Source organism: Bos grunniens, chromosome 11, assembly GCF_055505025.1.
Source record: "Bos grunniens cultivar Pamir isolate PY7600 chromosome 11, Bosgru_T2T1.0, whole genome shotgun sequence".
In the NCBI taxonomy this organism is placed as follows: Eukaryota; Metazoa; Chordata; class Mammalia; order Artiodactyla; family Bovidae; genus Bos; species Bos grunniens.
In genome coordinates, this window is record NC_141175.1 from 79,376,145 (window position 1) to 79,394,807 (window position 18,663).

At 46.2% G+C, this 18,663-nt stretch overlaps 1 protein-coding gene across 10 annotated transcripts in view; it reads right to left on the reverse strand.

Annotated features, from left to right (window-relative positions):
- The window catches only part of PRKCE (protein kinase C epsilon), a 547,240-nt gene that overhangs the window by 247,254 nt on the left and 281,323 nt on the right, over window positions 1-18,663 (reverse strand). The window contains exon 1 of one of the 10 annotated variants that reach the window (XM_086327133.1): window positions 17,870-17,998. The exons of 8 other annotated variants lie outside the window; for them this stretch is intronic. In XM_086327133.1, the coding sequence (XP_086183259.1) occupies window positions 17,870-17,915 (46 nt within the window). In that variant the 5' untranslated portion in view covers window positions 17,916-17,998. Of the gene's footprint in view, window positions 1-3,942; window positions 4,150-17,869; window positions 17,999-18,663 lie in introns of those variants that run through there. One more of the 10 variants, XM_086327134.1, reaches the window with a different exon arrangement.

Below are 18,663 nucleotides of genomic sequence, written 5' to 3' on the forward strand. Positions count from 1 at the left end.
ACAAGCTCCTCTAGAAACCAGAGCCTGGAGAGGAGAAGAGAGGATACCCTAGAAGTCAAGGGGTGTGGTGCTGGGGTATGACTTTAGTGTCCCCAGAGAACACAGAAAAGCTAGACAGGTCCTGGCTCAAAGGTAAGTCTCCACATCCATTGAGATCTTTCAGCTCATCCATCCATCCTCCTCCTTCAGGACATGTAACGGGCAATAGATATCATGGAAGTCGCACATCTGAATGAAGCCTTGGATCAAAGACTTTCCAGAGTCACTATACAGAAGTTGTTCCAGAGCTAAAGAAAAATAAAACTGTATTCTTCCTCAGCCTATACCAAGAGTGGCAATTATATGTTTACCTATTTAATGAGAAGATATTAAATAGGTAAACATATAAATATTCAAATCCAACGCAGGAAAGAATATCAGCATCTGTGAAAATCAAGTGACCTCCTGCTGATTCGAGGTTCTGGAAATGAAACCCCTTCTCCAATGCCCCTCAGTCTGGACTGTAGAATCAGTAGCATACCTTTGGACCAGCAGCTACACACCATGTAGAAAGTTAGGATCCTTGGGTCAGAGAGGTCTGAATTCATGTGGCTTTTCTTGGTGGCACTGGGGAAAGTATTTATTTTGTTTACCCATCAGTTTTCAATGTGTAAAATGAAAACAATATCTGCTTCACATGAGGATTAAATTTAAATAATATATATATAAAAGAACACATTTTTGAAAAGACAGATTAAAAGCTTGGAGCCTGGCACATTGAACAGCGGTCAATGAATATTAACTTCCTTCTCTTCTCCAGGTTCCAATCTCCAGAGAAATCCAACAAGATTTGTTAGCTCACCAATTATATCTTTACTCTCTAATCTCCTTTTTCTTGAATGTATACACTTACATGTACACATATAAACTTTGTAACACCTATGACTCTCCTGTGTCCTACTTTTCAGCTGAAACTTCTAAGTTCAAATTCTGTTTCCAGTAACCCTTTCTAGTGGCTCTGGCCCACAGAAACCCTTCCTTAACACTTCTGTCTGTAACTGTCAATACTACTCATTGACACTCATTGGAAAGAGACATAGTGACGTAAAACAGACAAAACAACCCTGACTTTAAAAAACTCTCTGAATCCCAGCCCTTGTCTTTCAACTGGTACAACAATAACTGCTCTGCCTACCTCACAGTTTTGCTTTAGGCTCAAGCAAAATTACCTGTACAAAAGAGCTATCTAATCTGCCATAACTATGTAATACAAGGTTTCCACCTCTTCATCCCCAAGACTGTCACCACCACTCCAACAACTACTGTCATAAGCATTACCTCCAGCATGACTATCACCATCCCCAGCATTGCCATAATCAGCACCATCATCATTACTATCATTATCACCACCTTCCTCATCATCATAACTCCTACCACCAGCATGATCACCATCATCACCATATTACTGCTATCACCATCACTACCACCATTATCACCACTGCCATCACCGTCATGATCACTACCGCCACCACCACAACTACTGCCAACATCACCGCAACTCCCATGACCATCATCATGACACACAAACGATCCTTAGGATGTAGGTACTCATTTAACTCGTTGAATTCACTAACTCCTTCCCGACTTAATATGCAATAGAAATGTGTGTCAGGCTTTGAAGAAAGTGGTTATGTACATCAGTTGCCCTGAAACAAGGAGAAACACTTCTTCCCCACACATCCTTGGCCAGGGCTCTGAAGAAAGGAGAATTCAAAATTAGCCAACTGAGTTCCCATGCATATCATTGCAAGCCCCAGCAACTTAGTCGGCTGCTTGCTGAGCAGTTGACTGAAAATTCATGCCTGTCAACCCTGACATTTCTCAAAATTTCTGAGTTATTTATACTGTACCGGTCTGTGAGATTCAAGTCCCTAGATTCTTGGGGTGTACGTGTGCCCAGTTGTGTCTGACTCTCTGCGACTCCTTGGACTATGGCCTGCCAGGCTCCTTTGTCCATGGGATTTTTTCAAGCAAGAATACTGGAGTGGGTTGCCATTTTCTTCTCCAAGGATCTTCCCAACCCAGGGGTTGGACCCACATCTCCTGTGTCTCTTGTATTGCAGGCAGATTCTTTACCCACTCAGTCATCGGGGAAGCCCCTGGAATGTAGGAGAAACTGGTAAAATGCTCTTCTAGAAATTTCCAACCCAAAGTGGATGGCAATGAGGTACCTAATATTCTGCCCACTGAATTCTCCGAATCTGATCCTACTCACTTAAATTAGCCTTGACCACCCTCCCCACTGAACCCCACTCTCAGGGTACCCCTACTTGGGGGTCAAGAATGTCTACCCCATCATTCTGTCTGCTTATGAAGATCCTGACATCCATGACGAAGTCCCACCTTGGCTGGAAGTTGGCACAGGTTTTTCCAGTCCTCAATGATTGACAGTGGCTTTCTCTCATCAACATCACAGATCTTAACTCTTGAGAAAAGTAACCTCAGACTAAGTGATCCTTGACCAGCCTGTGAGTTCCCTGAGCTTGCGCTCCAGAATTATTCCTTGGGTTCATTGCTGAGCTGGCTGTATCTAAGGAACACAGTGAATACTTGCTGATAATAACTGATGATAGAAAGGCAGGATGCTTAACAAGTGAAGTGAAGTGAAAGTCGCTCAGTCATGTCTGACTCTTGCGACCCCATGGACAGTAGCCTGCCAGGCTCCTCTGGGATTCTGGGATTCTCCAGGCAAGACTACTAGAGTGGGTTGCTCTTTCCTTTTCCAGGGCATCTTCCTGGGGTGTCTACACCCCAGGAATCGAACCCAGGTCTCCTGCATTGCAGGCAGATTCTTTACCAATTGAGCTACAGGGGAGGCCCCATGCTTAACAAGGTCAGGTGAAATAAGTTAGCAGGACAATGTGTCTACAAGAAAGGATAAAAACCCCACCCTTCAGTACAAGTCAGAAGTCTCAACAATGAGAAACTGGACATTTTAAAGAATAGCCCTGAGGTCCTAGTTGCCTGATATCAGGCTCCAGATGGTCCTTTCTCTTTCAGGATTTTAGCAAGCTCACCCTTGGGGCAAGGTTGCACACCCGAGAGACACCTGCCCAGCATTATCTGTCTTGGTCTTCAGTGTTCTCAGTTTCCATTTACTGGGCAACCCAAGAACTCTGGCTGCTCAGCCCTGGCTGCCATGGCCCTCAGGTTGGTCCCTTATCCTCTGTGCTCAGAGCTGTCTACACCCCAGCTGGCTGAGGCATCCAGGGCTCTGCTGGTTTCTGCACAGCCCAGGCCAGGCCTGGCTTTGGTCCCTGGCCTATGCTGTCCACCATGTCTGCCCTCAGTCCACGCTCAGCATTCAGCCTCCCATCTCCCATCTCCCATCAATCACTTTCTGTGGAACTCTTTGCTGCAACTGATACAGGATGAAACACCCATTTTTCTCAGTGCTGTGTTTGAGGTCAGTAATAAAATGGCATTTCTAACTAACATTTACTTGAGCGCATACTATTTGTCAAGCACACTTCCAAACCCTCCATGTGTGTGTTCAACCCTGTATTACAAGTACTCTGTGAAGAGGGTTGGGGTGAGTACTAGCATTTTTCCCTAGTGAGTTAAACAACCAGCCCAAGGTCCCCTGATGCTGGGAAGTGGCACAACCCAGTCCAATCTGGGCGGGAGGCTGCACTCCCAGCCTCTCTGCCATTCTGTCTCCATAGAACACCCATTACAGGGAAGAATGCTTCCTTCCAACTGACCCCAGCAATCACGGTTTCCTTAATGTCTCCCTTGCTTTCAGTCCTTCCTATTCAAAAACAATTGGTCTGGTGAAGAAAGCCTCAAGTTTGGCATGAGGATTTCTTTCTTCTGGCAGTGGACATATTTGCTTTAGCTATCCCCAAACAGAAGTACATTTGTTTTCCTTTTGCTACAATGATCAAGAAACCAATTACTTACCAACTAAATGGCCAGGCATGAAAGTCAACTCCACTGCCTTTTTCCACCTACAAGGAGAGGCTCCATGGAAGTTTCTATAGACTTAAGTCCCAGGAGAGAAAGGAGAATGCGGTCCAGTGGGTTGGGTCCCTTTGTTTTTCGGGAATCAAGGCTTGTGGGGGGAATGTTCACACCCCCCTCAACATCTCCAAGGAGCCCGGACGTAGCAAACTCATGTTTACATATTAATTTATCCATGCTACTCTTCTTGATGCTTCCAATAACCCCCTCCCACTGCCCTGAGAACATTCAGCTCAGGTGAGCTAGTTCCCACACATCCCTACCTCATTCCAAGCTCATTCCAACCACTGTACCTTTGCTTACCAGGTTCCTCCTGCCTGGAATTTCCTCCCTCACTTCCCCTCTGATCATACAAATCCATCCTTCGTGGCCAGCTCCCATGTCTCATGGAGCCTTCTGAGCCCCTCAAATCCTGAGGGTGAGCTCCCTGCTCTGTGTTCCTACCTCATAAAGTCTATGCTACAAAAGTCAGTGCTTAACTGTACACCATCACAGGGTATTTCACATGTCTTCTCAACTGGTCTGGGAGCAGAAAGCATGTGTCTTGTGCTCGTATGTCTACCACTGATTCTGAAATGGGGCTGGGAATACACACTGGTGAAGAACACACTTGGCTGGCTGATGAAAACTGGATGAGGGGGCTTCCCTGGTGGCTCAGTGGTAAAGAATCCATCTGCCAATGCAGGAGACACGGGTTCCAGCCCTGGTCTGGGAAGATCCCACATGCCGAGGAGCAACCAAGCCCTTGTGCCACAACTACTGAAGCCCGTGAGCCCTGGAGCCCACGCTCCACAACAAGAGAAGCCGCTGCAGCGAGAAGCCTGAGCACCACAACCCAAGAGTAGCCCCTGCTTGTCACAACTACAGAACAGCCACAGGAGCAATGAAGGCCCAGTGCAGCTCAAAACAAAGCAAAGCTGGAGGCGGCTCTGGGCTTCAGCTGCTCTACCTCCAAGGCCAGTGTCAAAAATGACTAATTGCAGGCCAGAGTCATAGATCCTACCGACCCTTGGTCCCCCATGGCATCTTCTCCCCAGACCTCCAGAGATGCCATGCTGTAAGCCCGGGGTGGGGTGGAGGGCTCTCAGTGGCTCCTCCTGGCCACTTTTCTGGGCACGTGCACACACTACAGGTTGCTGCTGCTGCTAAGTCACTTCACTAGTATCTGACTCTGTGTGACCCCAGGCAAGAGTAACACTACACGTTAAATCCTCCCAATTCATCCAGCACTTCTATCTCTGAATCTGAACACTGAACACTGAAAAAAACCTCAAGAAGAGGTAAACTGTGTCATACCATCAGTCCAGGGATCCAGGCACCTATAATCTCTGCGTTTCCTAAAAAACTTTAGTGCCAAAGTCTCTCCCCCAGGGACTTTCTGAAATGGTCTCCTCTCAGCAAGGCCTACTCCTCCAATTATTGCTCCCCATACAAATAAAGGGGAAAGTTCAAAAACACCGTCCCCCCCACCCCTCTATTATAAGCACAAAGGCTCAAGGTGTGTTCCTTCTCTTTATCCTGCTTTACAGAAGGTGTGTGGTACTTTCCCGCCTCTTGCATCCTAAAGAATTGCCAATCCCTATAAACCCGAGATATCAGAACATGATCTTTTGTGTGCTTATTATCTTCATAACTAACATGTGACGGATGTAGCCTAAAGTTCCAGAGATTTAATGTAAAATCAGAGTTGCAAAAGAAAGGATTGGTGTTTCTTAGGTGCCCAAGAACATCCTAGCGCAGAATGAGACACACATTTCCACTGTGCGGTCTTGGCTCCATGATAATCTCCAGGCAACCAAAAGTCAGCTGCTTAGCGACACAAGCAGGAGGATCAGCCTGCATGTCTCTATTAAAGAGCGGCTGTGGCCTGGTAGGAAGCACAGATATGAGCTGGAGTCACCCTGGGCAGCCAGCTGTCAGGCAGAGACCAGCCACATGGGCTTGGGGTGAGGGCAGCCCGGGAGGAAGGCATTTAACGAAGATGGTTGATGAGAAGGGAGTTGGTGGCAGGGTGTCCAGACATAAGAGGGGCAATTAAAAATGAGGTACAGGGAGGGCAGTTAACCCCCTGGGGGTGGGGGGCTGAAGCATTCTATTTTCCTCTCTAGATGCTATGCCCCTTAAGGGTCTGAGGGGCCTTGGCTTCAGAAAGGTTCATGGTCAGCTAGTAGCTCAGCCAATACAAAGAATTTGGGGACCTCTATCTCAGCTCTTTTCCACTGAATCACACTAAATATAATAGGAAAGCTAACAGAGATTCTTAAAATCATGATTTGACAGGTTTTTATGGAGCTTGAGCTCTACCAGATGCTCTGAGGGACAGAAATAAGAATCCAGGATCAGAGAGCATATGGTAATTTCAGACCTAGATATATGGGCTGGTGAGCGGTTCTACCACTAACCAACTCAAGAACAGGAAAAAAATAAATAAATAAAGTCCTTCACAAGCCTCAGCCATAAAAGAGAGATAATTGTACTTGCCCTGCTTATCCCTGGGCTGTTGTGAACATCAGATGAGAAAACTGTATGTCTGGAGGAATTTTTGCCATTCCATGGGGCCAGTATATTAATATAGCTACCCTAGGAAGGAGCTACACTGGGTAGAGAGAGAGGTCAATATATCAAACAACACAAAGCAGTAAGCAGGTGCAGGGAAGCTGCAGGGCAAGGGAACTGACAGATGAGACTCTTTCTCTTATTGCCCAGTCTACTCACCTCCAGCCTGAAAGCTGGGCAATGCAAAGTACAGGAAAAGCAATTCACACTGATGCGAGGGTTCCTCAGGGACAGGAGCTTTGCAGTAGGTCGTAACTGGTCTGTGTCCTGAAGCAATTCCATGGATTTTTATTATTCAGGCCACAGCAATCCCCCAGGATCAGACACAACCTCAAACTGATGTCAACAGAGAGACGCTCATGCCATCTCCACCCCAGATCTTCAATTTGACCTCCCAAAGGAACATCAGCTCATTAGCAACCGCATTCACACCATGGGGTACCCTGAAGAAAATCAAGTCCCAAAGAGGAAGAATTCCCCGATGTAGAAAGAGTTTGTTTTATAGATCTCAGAGCACCTGCCCACCTCTAATCTCATTTGAATCTTAGTCATTTCCTCCATGTAAGGGCATAGATGGATAAATATTTTATGATAATTCTATGCCCACTGCTGCTGCTGCTGCTGCTAAGTCACTTCAGTAGTGTCCGACTCTGTGCGACCCCAGAGACGGCAGCCCACCAGGCTTCCCCGTCTCTGGGATTCTCCAGGCAAGAACACTGGAGTGGGTTGCCATTGCCTTCTCCAATGCATGAAAGTGAAAAGTGAAAGTGAAGTCACTCAGTCGTGTCCAACTCTTAGCAAACCCATGGACTGCAGCCCACCAGGCTCCTCTGTCCATGGGATTTTCCAGGCAAGAGTACTGGAGTGGGGTGCCATTGCCTTCTCCTTCTATGCCCACTACCAAACCAAATATCAAAATACAGACATCAATTAACTGCTCCATTTATTATATATGCAAATTAACTCATTCCCCAGGCAATAAATATATGTCGAGTGCTTTCTGTAAGCCAGTGGACATCACTCCAGGAGAAGATATCAGAATGAAGACAACCCTAGGTCTCCCCTCAAAGGTCTCACAGAAGGGCTGTGGCCTGGTGGTGTTCTGTAACTCCTCCTTTTTTATAGAACGAGGTGTGTGAAAAGTGATGATATTTGATCAGCACACAGAGGTAACTGAATGGAGCTGCTCACAATGGGTCCAGGGGTTCTGGCCACTAGGACTACCATGGCAATTTCCCCCTTAACCCTCCCATTCCCCACCTCTAGCCCAGGCAACCACCAGTCTGCTTTCTGTAACTATAGACCTCCTTACTCAGGACATTCCATGTGAGCAAAATCATGTAACATATGGTCTTCTGCATCTGGTTTCTTTTATTTACACACACTATTTTCAAGGTTCATCCATGGTGTTGTGTGTATCAATACTTCATTCCTTTTTACAGCTCCATAATATTCCCTTGGATGACTATTTCACATTTTATTTCTCTACTCAGTTGTTGGAACATTTGAGTAATCTGTTGTTTTTCTTTTCTTTTCTTACTATTATGAAGAATGTTACTGTGAACATTAGAAGTTTTTATGTGAATGTATATTCTCGTTTCTCTTGGGATTATACCTAGGAGTGGAACTGCTGGATCACATGGTAACTCTACGTATAATCATTTGAGAATGTTTTCCAAAACAGCCGCACCATTTTACATTCCCCTCTTTGGTTAATTATCAAACAGTTAGAAAGTCTCAAGCTGAGGCCTTAGTGTATACTCATCTTCTAAATGTTTAGCCTCAAGCTAATGTCGATTCACTCTCCTCCATGAAATCTCAGAAGCAAAGTTCTCCTCTTGTCAAAGGGAACCTTGCCTGTGAGTTGCGCTGTCCTGCTTGACCACTGAAGAGGAAAGCTGCGTCCTTACCTTCCAGGGAACTACTAGTTCTTGCCCTGGCAGCCTCAGGGCTGCAGGAGATTAACATGGCAGGGTTGTGTCTGCACTGGCTGGGTCCACGTGCCTGCACCTGGAAACGAAGACACAGGAGACGCACCAGCCAGCCCGAGGTCGCCTGGCACCCAGCAGGGTCAGGATGCACAGAGCCAGGTCCTGAGTCCGAGTCCTTCCTCTTCCACTGCACAGCGTCCTCCCTTCGCCTCCTTTCCACATCTACTGGGAGCACTTATGCTCGCCTGAGCATTGAGAACTCCACACATGTGTTTGTTTACCTCTTTTGGAGAAGTTCTCTCATTTATTTCCTCTGCTTTTCTTTGTCAGAAGGCCCCCACGCATACTGAGACAAATGTCTACAGGCTGTTTACTGTGGGCTTTTCTCCCCACACTAGTCTCAGGAGGCCTGGATTTGGAAAAAGAAAGGTGGCTCCCGACAACAGCCTGCATTCTCTTGAGCTGGCTCCTTACTCTTCCATGGCCTGTGTCTCCTGGTGGCCTTGCCCACCCCAGATTTTCCCAGCATTATCCAAAGCATGAACCCGACCTCACTGAGCACCCCTGGGTGCCGGCTTACCCAGGAAACAGGGACCGAAGGAGAGGCATGGGCTCCCCAGAGAAAGAAGGTCCCCCATTTTAAGCCAGAAATGGAGCATCCATACACACTTCAGTGGAAAAGTATCAAATCAAGCGAGACAGGAGGGTGGAGGCAAACGCCTTCACAAACACGGGCTTTCCTGTGGTCTCCATGGCCATGTAATGTGCAGATCACAAGCTTTGGAAAGGAAGGGGATCTCTCAGGCCAAGCCAGGCCTGAAGGATCCAGCTCAGCCTGCCCCCAACCTGGTCCTCTCAGCTAAACTGATGCTGACACCTGTCCACCTGCCTTCACTCCCTGGTCAGGCTGCCTGCCTGCACCGCCTCATCCCATGAGCCCAACTCATCCTCTCTCTGTCCACCCACCTCCCCTCTTGTCTCCCCACCTTGATGTCCTCTTGTTTTCTATTAAACTAAAGTGAAACCAGCTGTTTCCACGTAACAACCTTGATTTACATAAACTGCCTTATCAAGCCAAAATGGGCTGGCTCCAGGCCTAACTGTTCCGACATGCTCTTTGGGTGTCTGTCCAGCTCAACTGTGACACTCTGGGCACTGCCATATCCTGCAGTTCTGCCCGGGTGGGCACCTCCACTCCGTTGAAGCAGCTCTGCTCTCCGGCCTCCACCCTTTCTGCCCAGCCTGCACTTCCCATACACAGCTGCCTCCCAGTATCCTTGGTCCACACACTGTCCGTGTCACCTCCCCTGGCGTTTGTTTTCATCTGTTGTGACATCTCTTGAATAGCTACCTTTTAATATTCTTTTCGTCATAAACACTATACAAGATTATTAAAGAAAATCTGGCAAATTGAACCGGAATGAAAGAAAAATTATTCAAAACGCCACCATCCAAACAGAACACTATGTATTCTGAAGTACTTCCTCTGGTGGGTGGGGCGGAGGTGTGTGTGTGTTCATATCATACATCTTGCCTTGTTGTTCAGCTTTTCAGCTCTGCCTCCCCCACCATATTCTCATTTAAATGGGAAACCCCTTGAAGACAATGATTGACAAGAAAAGGGAACATAACTTGAGCCGTAAAATGAGTTGTGAAAACTTCCAACCTCCAAGATGTTTTGTATGACAGTCTGCAAAACACAGATGAGCTCATGGCCAGGCTCTGAGGTCTTGGCTTCTCCTCTCCTCCCCACTTGTCAACTTCAGCCCCTGCCACCCTCCTGTACTCACCTCTCCCCCCAGTTTCCCCTGCCCACCACGAAGGACTCGAGCTGGCAATAAGCCTGGTCCATGGAAAATGATTCCTACAAGTGCCGTGACTTTCCAGCTGGTGGACAGATTGGTTTACTACACATTGCCATGAAAGCTTCAGGGATTTTGAGCTGAATTTGAATCATCTGGTTTTAAAGCAACTATAGAAACCTTAAAATGATTTATATGGTGACTTTTCCCTCCTCCAATTGCATTTATTGTCTGAGCTCTTTGCTGGTCTTTAATCCTACATGGTCTTTTATGATTGTCATCCAAGTCTGAGTTTTGCAAGCATAAGCCTTAATAACATCAACAGTAACAGTTACCTTGACCTTGACCCTTAAACAAGTCTCAGTGCTTCTCGATTCTGGTCATATTATCTTCCACTGTCCTTGAAAAATGTTAGTTGAATAGTAGAGACTTAACCTCAAAAGTGTTGTTGATAATCACTGATACAAAGATCAAAGTTTAACTAAAAGTAAATGAGTTATAATTTTGAAAAAGTTAAGAGTAAAGCCCTGTTAGAGACTAGACATTCAGAGATAAATCTAAAGCCCTCAGAAACTTTCCACTCATGATAGAGAAGGAAATGCATCACTTACCCCTTTTACATCTAGCATGTGAAATTTTTCTGTAATATTAAGTCAATTTTTGAATAACAGACACTTTTTAATGAGGCTTTACTGTGTTTGGATATTATGCTTCTTTAAAAGAATAGAGCATCTAAGATTCTCTATTTGGCTAAAAAAATCCTCAGTGTGAGAGGATGTGAAAATTGCCCAAATAAAACAATATTCCTCCAGGCTTACCTTTCTAAAGTAGGAAATTTCTTCAATACAAAGGAGTCTATTGCTCTCTCTTGTCCTAAGAACTCTACACCCTAGACAACTTTAAAGAAAAAATAAGTATCGATAGCCAAGACCAACATAAAAACGACCTGATCCCACCTGGGTCCTTGGCATCCGGAGAGCTCCTTCTCAACATAACCATGTCCTCTCACGTAAGTCCCAGAACTATGCCTTCCAAATTCTGCCCTCTTCACTGTAAGTGGTAAGCTCCCTCAGACAAATTCAGAAATTGTCCCTGCTTCTTCCTAGCTGATGACAATTCTGTTTTAAGGGGGTTTAGATGCTATAGAAGTTACCATGGCAGGTGGGGTGTGGTGGCCATACCCTCTGGGTGCTCGCAGATTTCTGTAGTCCACTCACATCTCTTGCCATTTCCTATTGAGACCAAGGTTAGACATAACTGAGTCACACCAAAACAAAGCCACCACTTGCTAATCTGCAAACTCAGAAAAGATTATACGGGTTTGGTAAAACTTCAGGGAGGCTTGAAAGTCTATATCCATCCCTAAGAGGCTCAAATGCCTTTCATTTGTCCTCTGTTCACTCTTCAGGTGGCAAGTACTTGCTCCTAGAAAGGCCCCCTGGGAACCTCACTCTCTAATGACAAGAAGCCAAGTTCTTCAGGGTTCACTGGAGCTTTAGTGAATTCTAAAATGCTCATACAAAAGAGCCAATTCCCAGTCTTATTAATATTTAAAACCTTCCTTCTTGCAAATTCATGCCATGGATCCCTAAGATGTGCTTAGTTAGAGGCCAACAAAAACAGATGCTCTGGCTGGACATTTTTTTTTTTTTAATATAATTATTTTTAAAACAAAACAAACAAAAAAAAAAATGAAGACTCTCACTAGGCTGAAAGGACAAGCAGCCCAACTCCTCTGGTACTTTAAATTATTTTGCCCAAAACTTTGGGGCAAGGGAAAGACAATAATCTCTTCAGTCTAAAGCACATTATGGCAAATTCTAGCAAAAGGATACTTTTTCAGGGGCTGATAATAAGGGAAAATAGAAATTTGAGGCAGGAAGCCCAAGAAAGGGTTCTCTGTTGGGTATACATGTGTAATCCCAAGAGCTGGGTGCTTCTGGAGAGAAATGCATGGTATTCATTCCTTTCCATATATGCCAAGCCAATAAAAGCAACACACAATTAATTCACCATCAATGAGAGACTGTACGGACTCTCAAAAGATTTCTAATCAGATTATGGCTCGTCAACTTCAACGTGAAATGAGCATCATATTTTTTGTTGAGAGCCACATGCTCTCCTCCCAGTTCTTCCCAGTGCAGGCTAAAACCAGAACTTTAGAAAGTGGGTCATTTAATCAAGCAGCCTCACTACACAAACAAGAAACCCAGGACTGGAGAGACGAGACGGCTTGCCCAGGGTCATGTCACTGGTTCTAAGAGCAGTGGAACTCCTGGCTCACAGCGCTGTTTACACTGTGTTCAGTGAACTGTGTTCTCCTTTTGACAAAAGAGTAGTTCAGAGATACTAAAGCTGGATGAGGAACAGAGTTGCCACCATAACCGACAAAGGACGCTTTAAGACCCTAGAACTGCTTCGTTTGAGAGAAAGAAGCTGTAGAAGAAAATAAAAGCTGCTCTTTCGTCTCTGAAGGGCTGTCAGTGTGGAGGACATGACAGATGTGCTCTGTAGAGCTCCAGGGGATTGACCAAAGCCGGCAAGGGTGAAAGCTGTGCACAAGCAGGCTCTGGGTCCGCTTCCAGGAGACGCTTCTTATGAGAAGCTGAGTCCCACAAGGCCTGGGCTACGTGCTATTCTGTGGGGAGGTGTGCTCACAAACGGAGACCCTCATACACATGATTGGTGTGAAAAGGGAGAGAGTACTGGCACCCAGAGGTTTGGATGTCACCTGCAGAAATAATATTAATGGGAATCCTCCTTGGGGTGGGAGTTTGAACCAGACCAGCAGATCTAAAATATTGTTGATGGTTGCAATTTCTAAAAATGCTTTCAAATACAGATTCCTGAAACCAATGGGTGGAAACAGGCCTGGAAATGGGTAATTTAAAAAACATTGTATGTTTCAGTGATTCTCTAAATAGGGAACCACTGAAATGGATCAGTGGCTCTCATACCTTTCAACCATAACTCACAGTATGGAAATCATCTTTGCACAGAAACTGGGGATATGCACATTTACATAACGAAAACAGAAGTTTCACAAACAATTGTTGCCCCTATTACACAAGAGGCACTTTGATATTTTCTATTTCATTTTGTATATTTTTATAAAATGTGGGTTAAGATTCGCTTAATTCATTTTATGATCAACTCAAGAAAACACTATATAACTTTCAAGAAACAGAAGAGAAAGGTGAGAAAAAGAAAGTGTGCCCACAGGAAGAAGAAAACATGGGTTTAGATTCTCTTGGCATTTGGCATGTGGTCTGGTTGTTTTAGGTACAGATGAGAAGGGACCAAAGAGAACCTTGAAGGCAGCACTCATTCAAAAACAAGTAGTCAAAGAGGTGGTTACTGTCATTAAAAAACATCACAGGTAGGCAGTTACTGAATCCTTGAGAAGCAAAAACATCTGAGCAAATCTCCATGTACATGAGTTATCTTCCCTTGGAGAGTTTTGGAGAGGCAGCAAAGATCAAGCTAATCTATGCAGCTTAATTATGTTAGTGACTGAAAAGATGTTTTCTTCCTTTGCATTTGCATTATGCGAAGAAAATGGCTGTTAATTAAAAATGTAGCAAAGCTTGCCCAGAGTCCAGTGTGCTCTATCATCCCATGGTGAAGGAGGCCCCTCCCAGGCTCACTGGACGGCCTTAATGGCCAGTGGCTACCCTTCATGGTGAAGAGCTTGAGCTCACCTAAGGACATGCAGATGTCTTGTGCCACTACAGGGAAAGATGGGAGTTGCATGTCTCTCCCACCCATTTCTTTGCTTTTATGTCAACTTGCTTTCATGGATCCTCCTTACCTGATACCTAGATTACTAAACATGGTATAGCAGAAAGCCCTAGTGATGCTTCTCACATATGCATGTGTAGCACCTGGATCTTGTTAAGATGCAGAGTCTGAGTTGGTCTGGGTGCAAGCTGAGAATCTGCATTTCTAACTAGGTCCCAGGTGATGCCCATGTTACTGGCCCCTGAACCACCACTTTGACTAGCAAAGACCTTGATTTTGGAGTCAGGTATATTAGGATCTGCATCCCTACCCTGCCACTTTCTTTCATGCAAATGTTTTGGAAACATTTTTAAATAATAACTTTTATTGGGGTAGAGGGGGGGTTTCTGTTTATAATAGTAATGTAGAAAAGGGCAAGTTATTTTACTTCTTTGAACTCAGTCTCCTCTGTAAACAGAAAATAACAACCCCCACCTTTGGGCTGAGGCTGGGGGGATAGTGAAAGCTCTAACCCATGCTCTCTGCTGCCCTTACAGTCCTGAAAGTAGGATCTCCCTGCACTTTCCACTCCTCCACTGCCCCTCTTTTCTAGTGCACTCTGACCTCTGCCCTTGACTTCTTCTTGAGACTGTTCTCCCCAAGGATCCAACAACCACTGTTCACTTTGATCACTCTTGAATACATGAAACTGTTAACAACCCTCTCTGTTCTCAAAATGCTCTTTGGTTTGGGGACCAGCCCCCACCTCATTCTACTATCTCACACTCACTCCTCTGATCAGTCTCCCTCTGTCCATTCCATGCATTTGGGGTTTCTTCAGGTCCCCGTCCTTGGCTTTCTGTTGGATTCTTCCTACACATTCTTCCATGACCACCATGGCATTACATCCTCCAAATGCTAATCCCCAAATCAAGATCTACAGCCTGGAGCACTCCTCCCAGCCACAGATTCAGAGAGCCCCTAGCCCTCTGATTACAATGTCTCCAAGACATATCCAACTCCATGCGTCCAGACAGAACTTGTCACTTCCTCCTGTGTTCCCATAGGTAGCTCCAGGCTCTACCATCCACTCATCTTATTAGCCAGTCTAGGCACTCGGGTACTTACCCTCCACTGGGCTAGCACCATTATTTTTTGAATTCACATATGAATGTATTATCTCCCTAACATCATGTAGCAAATGCCTTAATGTCCTTATAGCACCGAGTATGATGCAATATGCATATCTATAATTTAAGTCACCAATAAGTTATTTCAGGAACCAGAATGTGAATTACACTTTGCTACACGTGCAGAGAAAACTGTGTCCACTAACAGCTCTTGGCATTGTTAATAGTTTCCACTCAAGAAGAAAAGTACTTCCATTAAGTTCGTAGGCCGCAAATTAAATCTCCATAAATTCTGCACCCCCCAAAAAAAAATGGGGCAAGGGGAGAAATCCTTGTTTTTCTAGGACTTGAGGAATAGATACTCAAGTTTTGGCTGGCTGGCATTATGAGGAAAGTCCTGGAACCATCATGGATGAGAGATACATGCTGAATGACACTATAACCTTTACACATCTGGTTCCTCTCCTTGACTATACACAGAACACCTGGATGGCAGGGGTAATGCCTGCAGGTTATACCGCTAGAAGTCGGGCTGTGCTCACTCAATACATTTGAGCTGTCAAGTGAGTGAGTGGGTGAATGAGTGAGGAAATGGATAGGTAGATAGAAAAAAAATACTGACGCTGAAGTAGGTCTTTCAACCACAAGTCCTGAAAGCTGGGACTGGTGAGAGTAGGCTGGTCCTCAAAGACTATAAGCAGCTCTCAACAAGAATCACTTAATCCTGGGAACATCGGAACTCCAGTGTTCTACTGAGTCTGGAGCAGGAGCCAAGACCTTCACCTCACTGAATGAAAGGAACTCCATCTCAGCAGCACCCCTGCTGGTTTCTGACTGGACTTCACTTACACAGTGTGTTCACAGGCTCTGCTTTACTTCTTCTGCCTGCATCTGGGGGCAGACAAGACAACTATGATGAAGATACATATCTAGCTGTCTCATTGAGGTCAGCGGCTCCTAAACACCAATCCTGTACGTTTCAACAATGCCATCATGTCACTGCTGTATCCCCAGTGTGGCCCAGTGAAATGTGGGCTTGAACTTCATCAGGACACTCATTCCGGGCTCTGGCACGGGTTGACTGGTGACCCCCAGAAGGCTTCCGGGAAGCAGACCGCAGACGTCCGTAGGGGTCCTTTTCAGATTCCTCAGCGAAGTCAGCCTAATTCAGTTACTTCCAAACTCTATTCTGTCATTTCCAAACCTTTCCTCTCACAGACTCTTTTCCCTTCAAAGCCTTTCCTTTGAAATCTACTCTATGTTAGAAGCCTTCAAGTTCTATCTGGCTGAAGCCAGGGGCCAAGAAGGGATCCTGGATGCTCAAGTGGTGATTTCTGCCAAGAGATTCCTCTAAGCTACATTTCTGAGGCCACTCTGTGCCGCTCGCAAAGCCTCTGCCCCAGAGAGGCTGCCCTCGGCCTCTTGAATTATCCCTACTCCCAGGAGCTTCACACACCTTCTCCCTACAATGGCTTAGACTCAGCCTTTGAAGCCAGGGTCCTGCAGCATGTGGCACCTGTCCACCAGGCCCCGTCTACACTCCTAAGGTGGAGCCCCTCCTCCACCCAGCTGAAGCAGAGCAGGTCCAGGGTGGTGGCCCTGTGTGACATCTTCCTTATTTCTCCCTTCTCCTCCACCACCTGGAGCTCACTCAGAAGGAAGTATCATTGCCCTGAAACTGAGGAGGCATGGATTACAGGCCCTCCATCTGTCAGGAACTAGTTGTATGGCTCCCGGCAGGACATTGACCTGTCATCTGCTCTCTGATCCAGGATCACACCCTATCTTTCAGAGTACTGTAAATATCCAACAATACAAAAGTACTTTGGAAAATGCAAGGTTTTGTTACTACTATTATTCTAATACTGTGACCAATATGTGGGACTTCCCAGGTGGCTTAGCCTGCAATGCAAGAGACACAGAGTTCAGGATCCCTGGGTCAGGAAGATCCCCTGGAGAAGGAAATGGCAATCCCTTCCAGTATCTTGCCTGGAAAATCCCATGGACAAAGAAGCCTGGAGGTCTACAATCCACGGGGTCACAAAAGAGCTGGACACAACTAAGCGACTGTGCAAGTAAACCACAACGACCATATGTGGACCTCCCTCTCCCCCCAGAAGCTCTGTCTGGGGGAGAGAGAAAGCCCCCCACGCACACTCACGCCCTTAAACTCAGTTACCGAAAGGTTCGGGCAGCACTCTCCTGGCTGCCTGGCAAGCCAGAAATTCTCTACTTTTCTCCCGTCTGTCAACACTCTCATCTGTAACTACTGCACCTCGTTGTTTCAGTCATCCTTCGGCCTGGAGGATTTCTGAAGTCTCAGGAAACAGGCTGACAGAGGCTCTAAGTGGTCATCTCATTAATCCATTCTTTGCCTCCAGGCAGAGCTTGCAAAGAATACTCCTGCAAAGCAACTTCTCTTCAGGTCTCCAGGGTTTAGGGGAAATGAGACCATGCGCAGCACAGGGGCATGGCCTCTTAGACATGGAGAGTCCCAGTCCCTCAGGCCACATTTGGGATCTGCTGACCCATCATCCCGAGAGATGTCCACACTCCGGGCACACACCATGGTGCATATGGACAGGCGATACTCGCCTCCGGTGCTGGGCAGGCATCAGCCACTCTACAGCTCCTTTCCTCAACCAGTCATGTTCTGAGAAATGTTGGGGAAGGTTGAATAGTGGGGGGCTGGAGATGGCGTTTATGGGAAAAGGCAGATTTTGCTTACTTGGTTTTAAATGACCCATGCCTTCTTCACGTTGATTGAGAAGCATTTTCCTTGGATTCCAGTCCAAGGAAATTCATAAAGAAAAACTCCTTTAGGCTGAAAATGCCAGTGGTCAATATCTCTTGGGACACTGAGGTGGAAGATGCAAGCCTTTCCTTAAGTCTGAGCCATGGCACACAGATGTGAGCAGCCTACAGTCGTCAGCCCAGCTCTCCAACCCAGAGAATCTTCACCTGTGAAGAGCAGTTTCAGTGTTTTTTCATTTTGTGACATCACTTCTTGCCTTAGTCTCCATCCCTAACCTTCATTTCCCTTCACAGCGTGACCCTCAACAAGCTGCCTTCAGTATACACTCCCTACATGGCCCGCTGCTGTGCTGGGCATGCAGCTTGGGGCTCTGTCCAGCATCTGCTCACTGCCCCGTCCACACTCACAGCTCTGACCCCCAAGTACTGACTTTGCTCTTGCCCAGCCTCGGGATGTTCCTCCCCAGCTCCTCCACCCTGGCCCATTCTCATTAGTTGGGGTAGTGATGAGGAGAGGACTGAACTAGTATCCACTGAGCACCTGCTTCATGCTAGGCTCTTCAACACACACCGGGTCATGTGATGCTTATAACTGCCTTCCTGAGGAAGGAGAAAGAAGTTGGGGCTCTGAGATATCAAGAAACTCCCCCAAAGATCCTGAGCTGATAAGTGGGAGAGTTAAGATCTGACCTGCAGCCACATCCATGCCCAGCAGCCTGTGTCCCTGCCCACCCAGTGACCGGAATCCCAAGGCAGCGCTAGGACCTG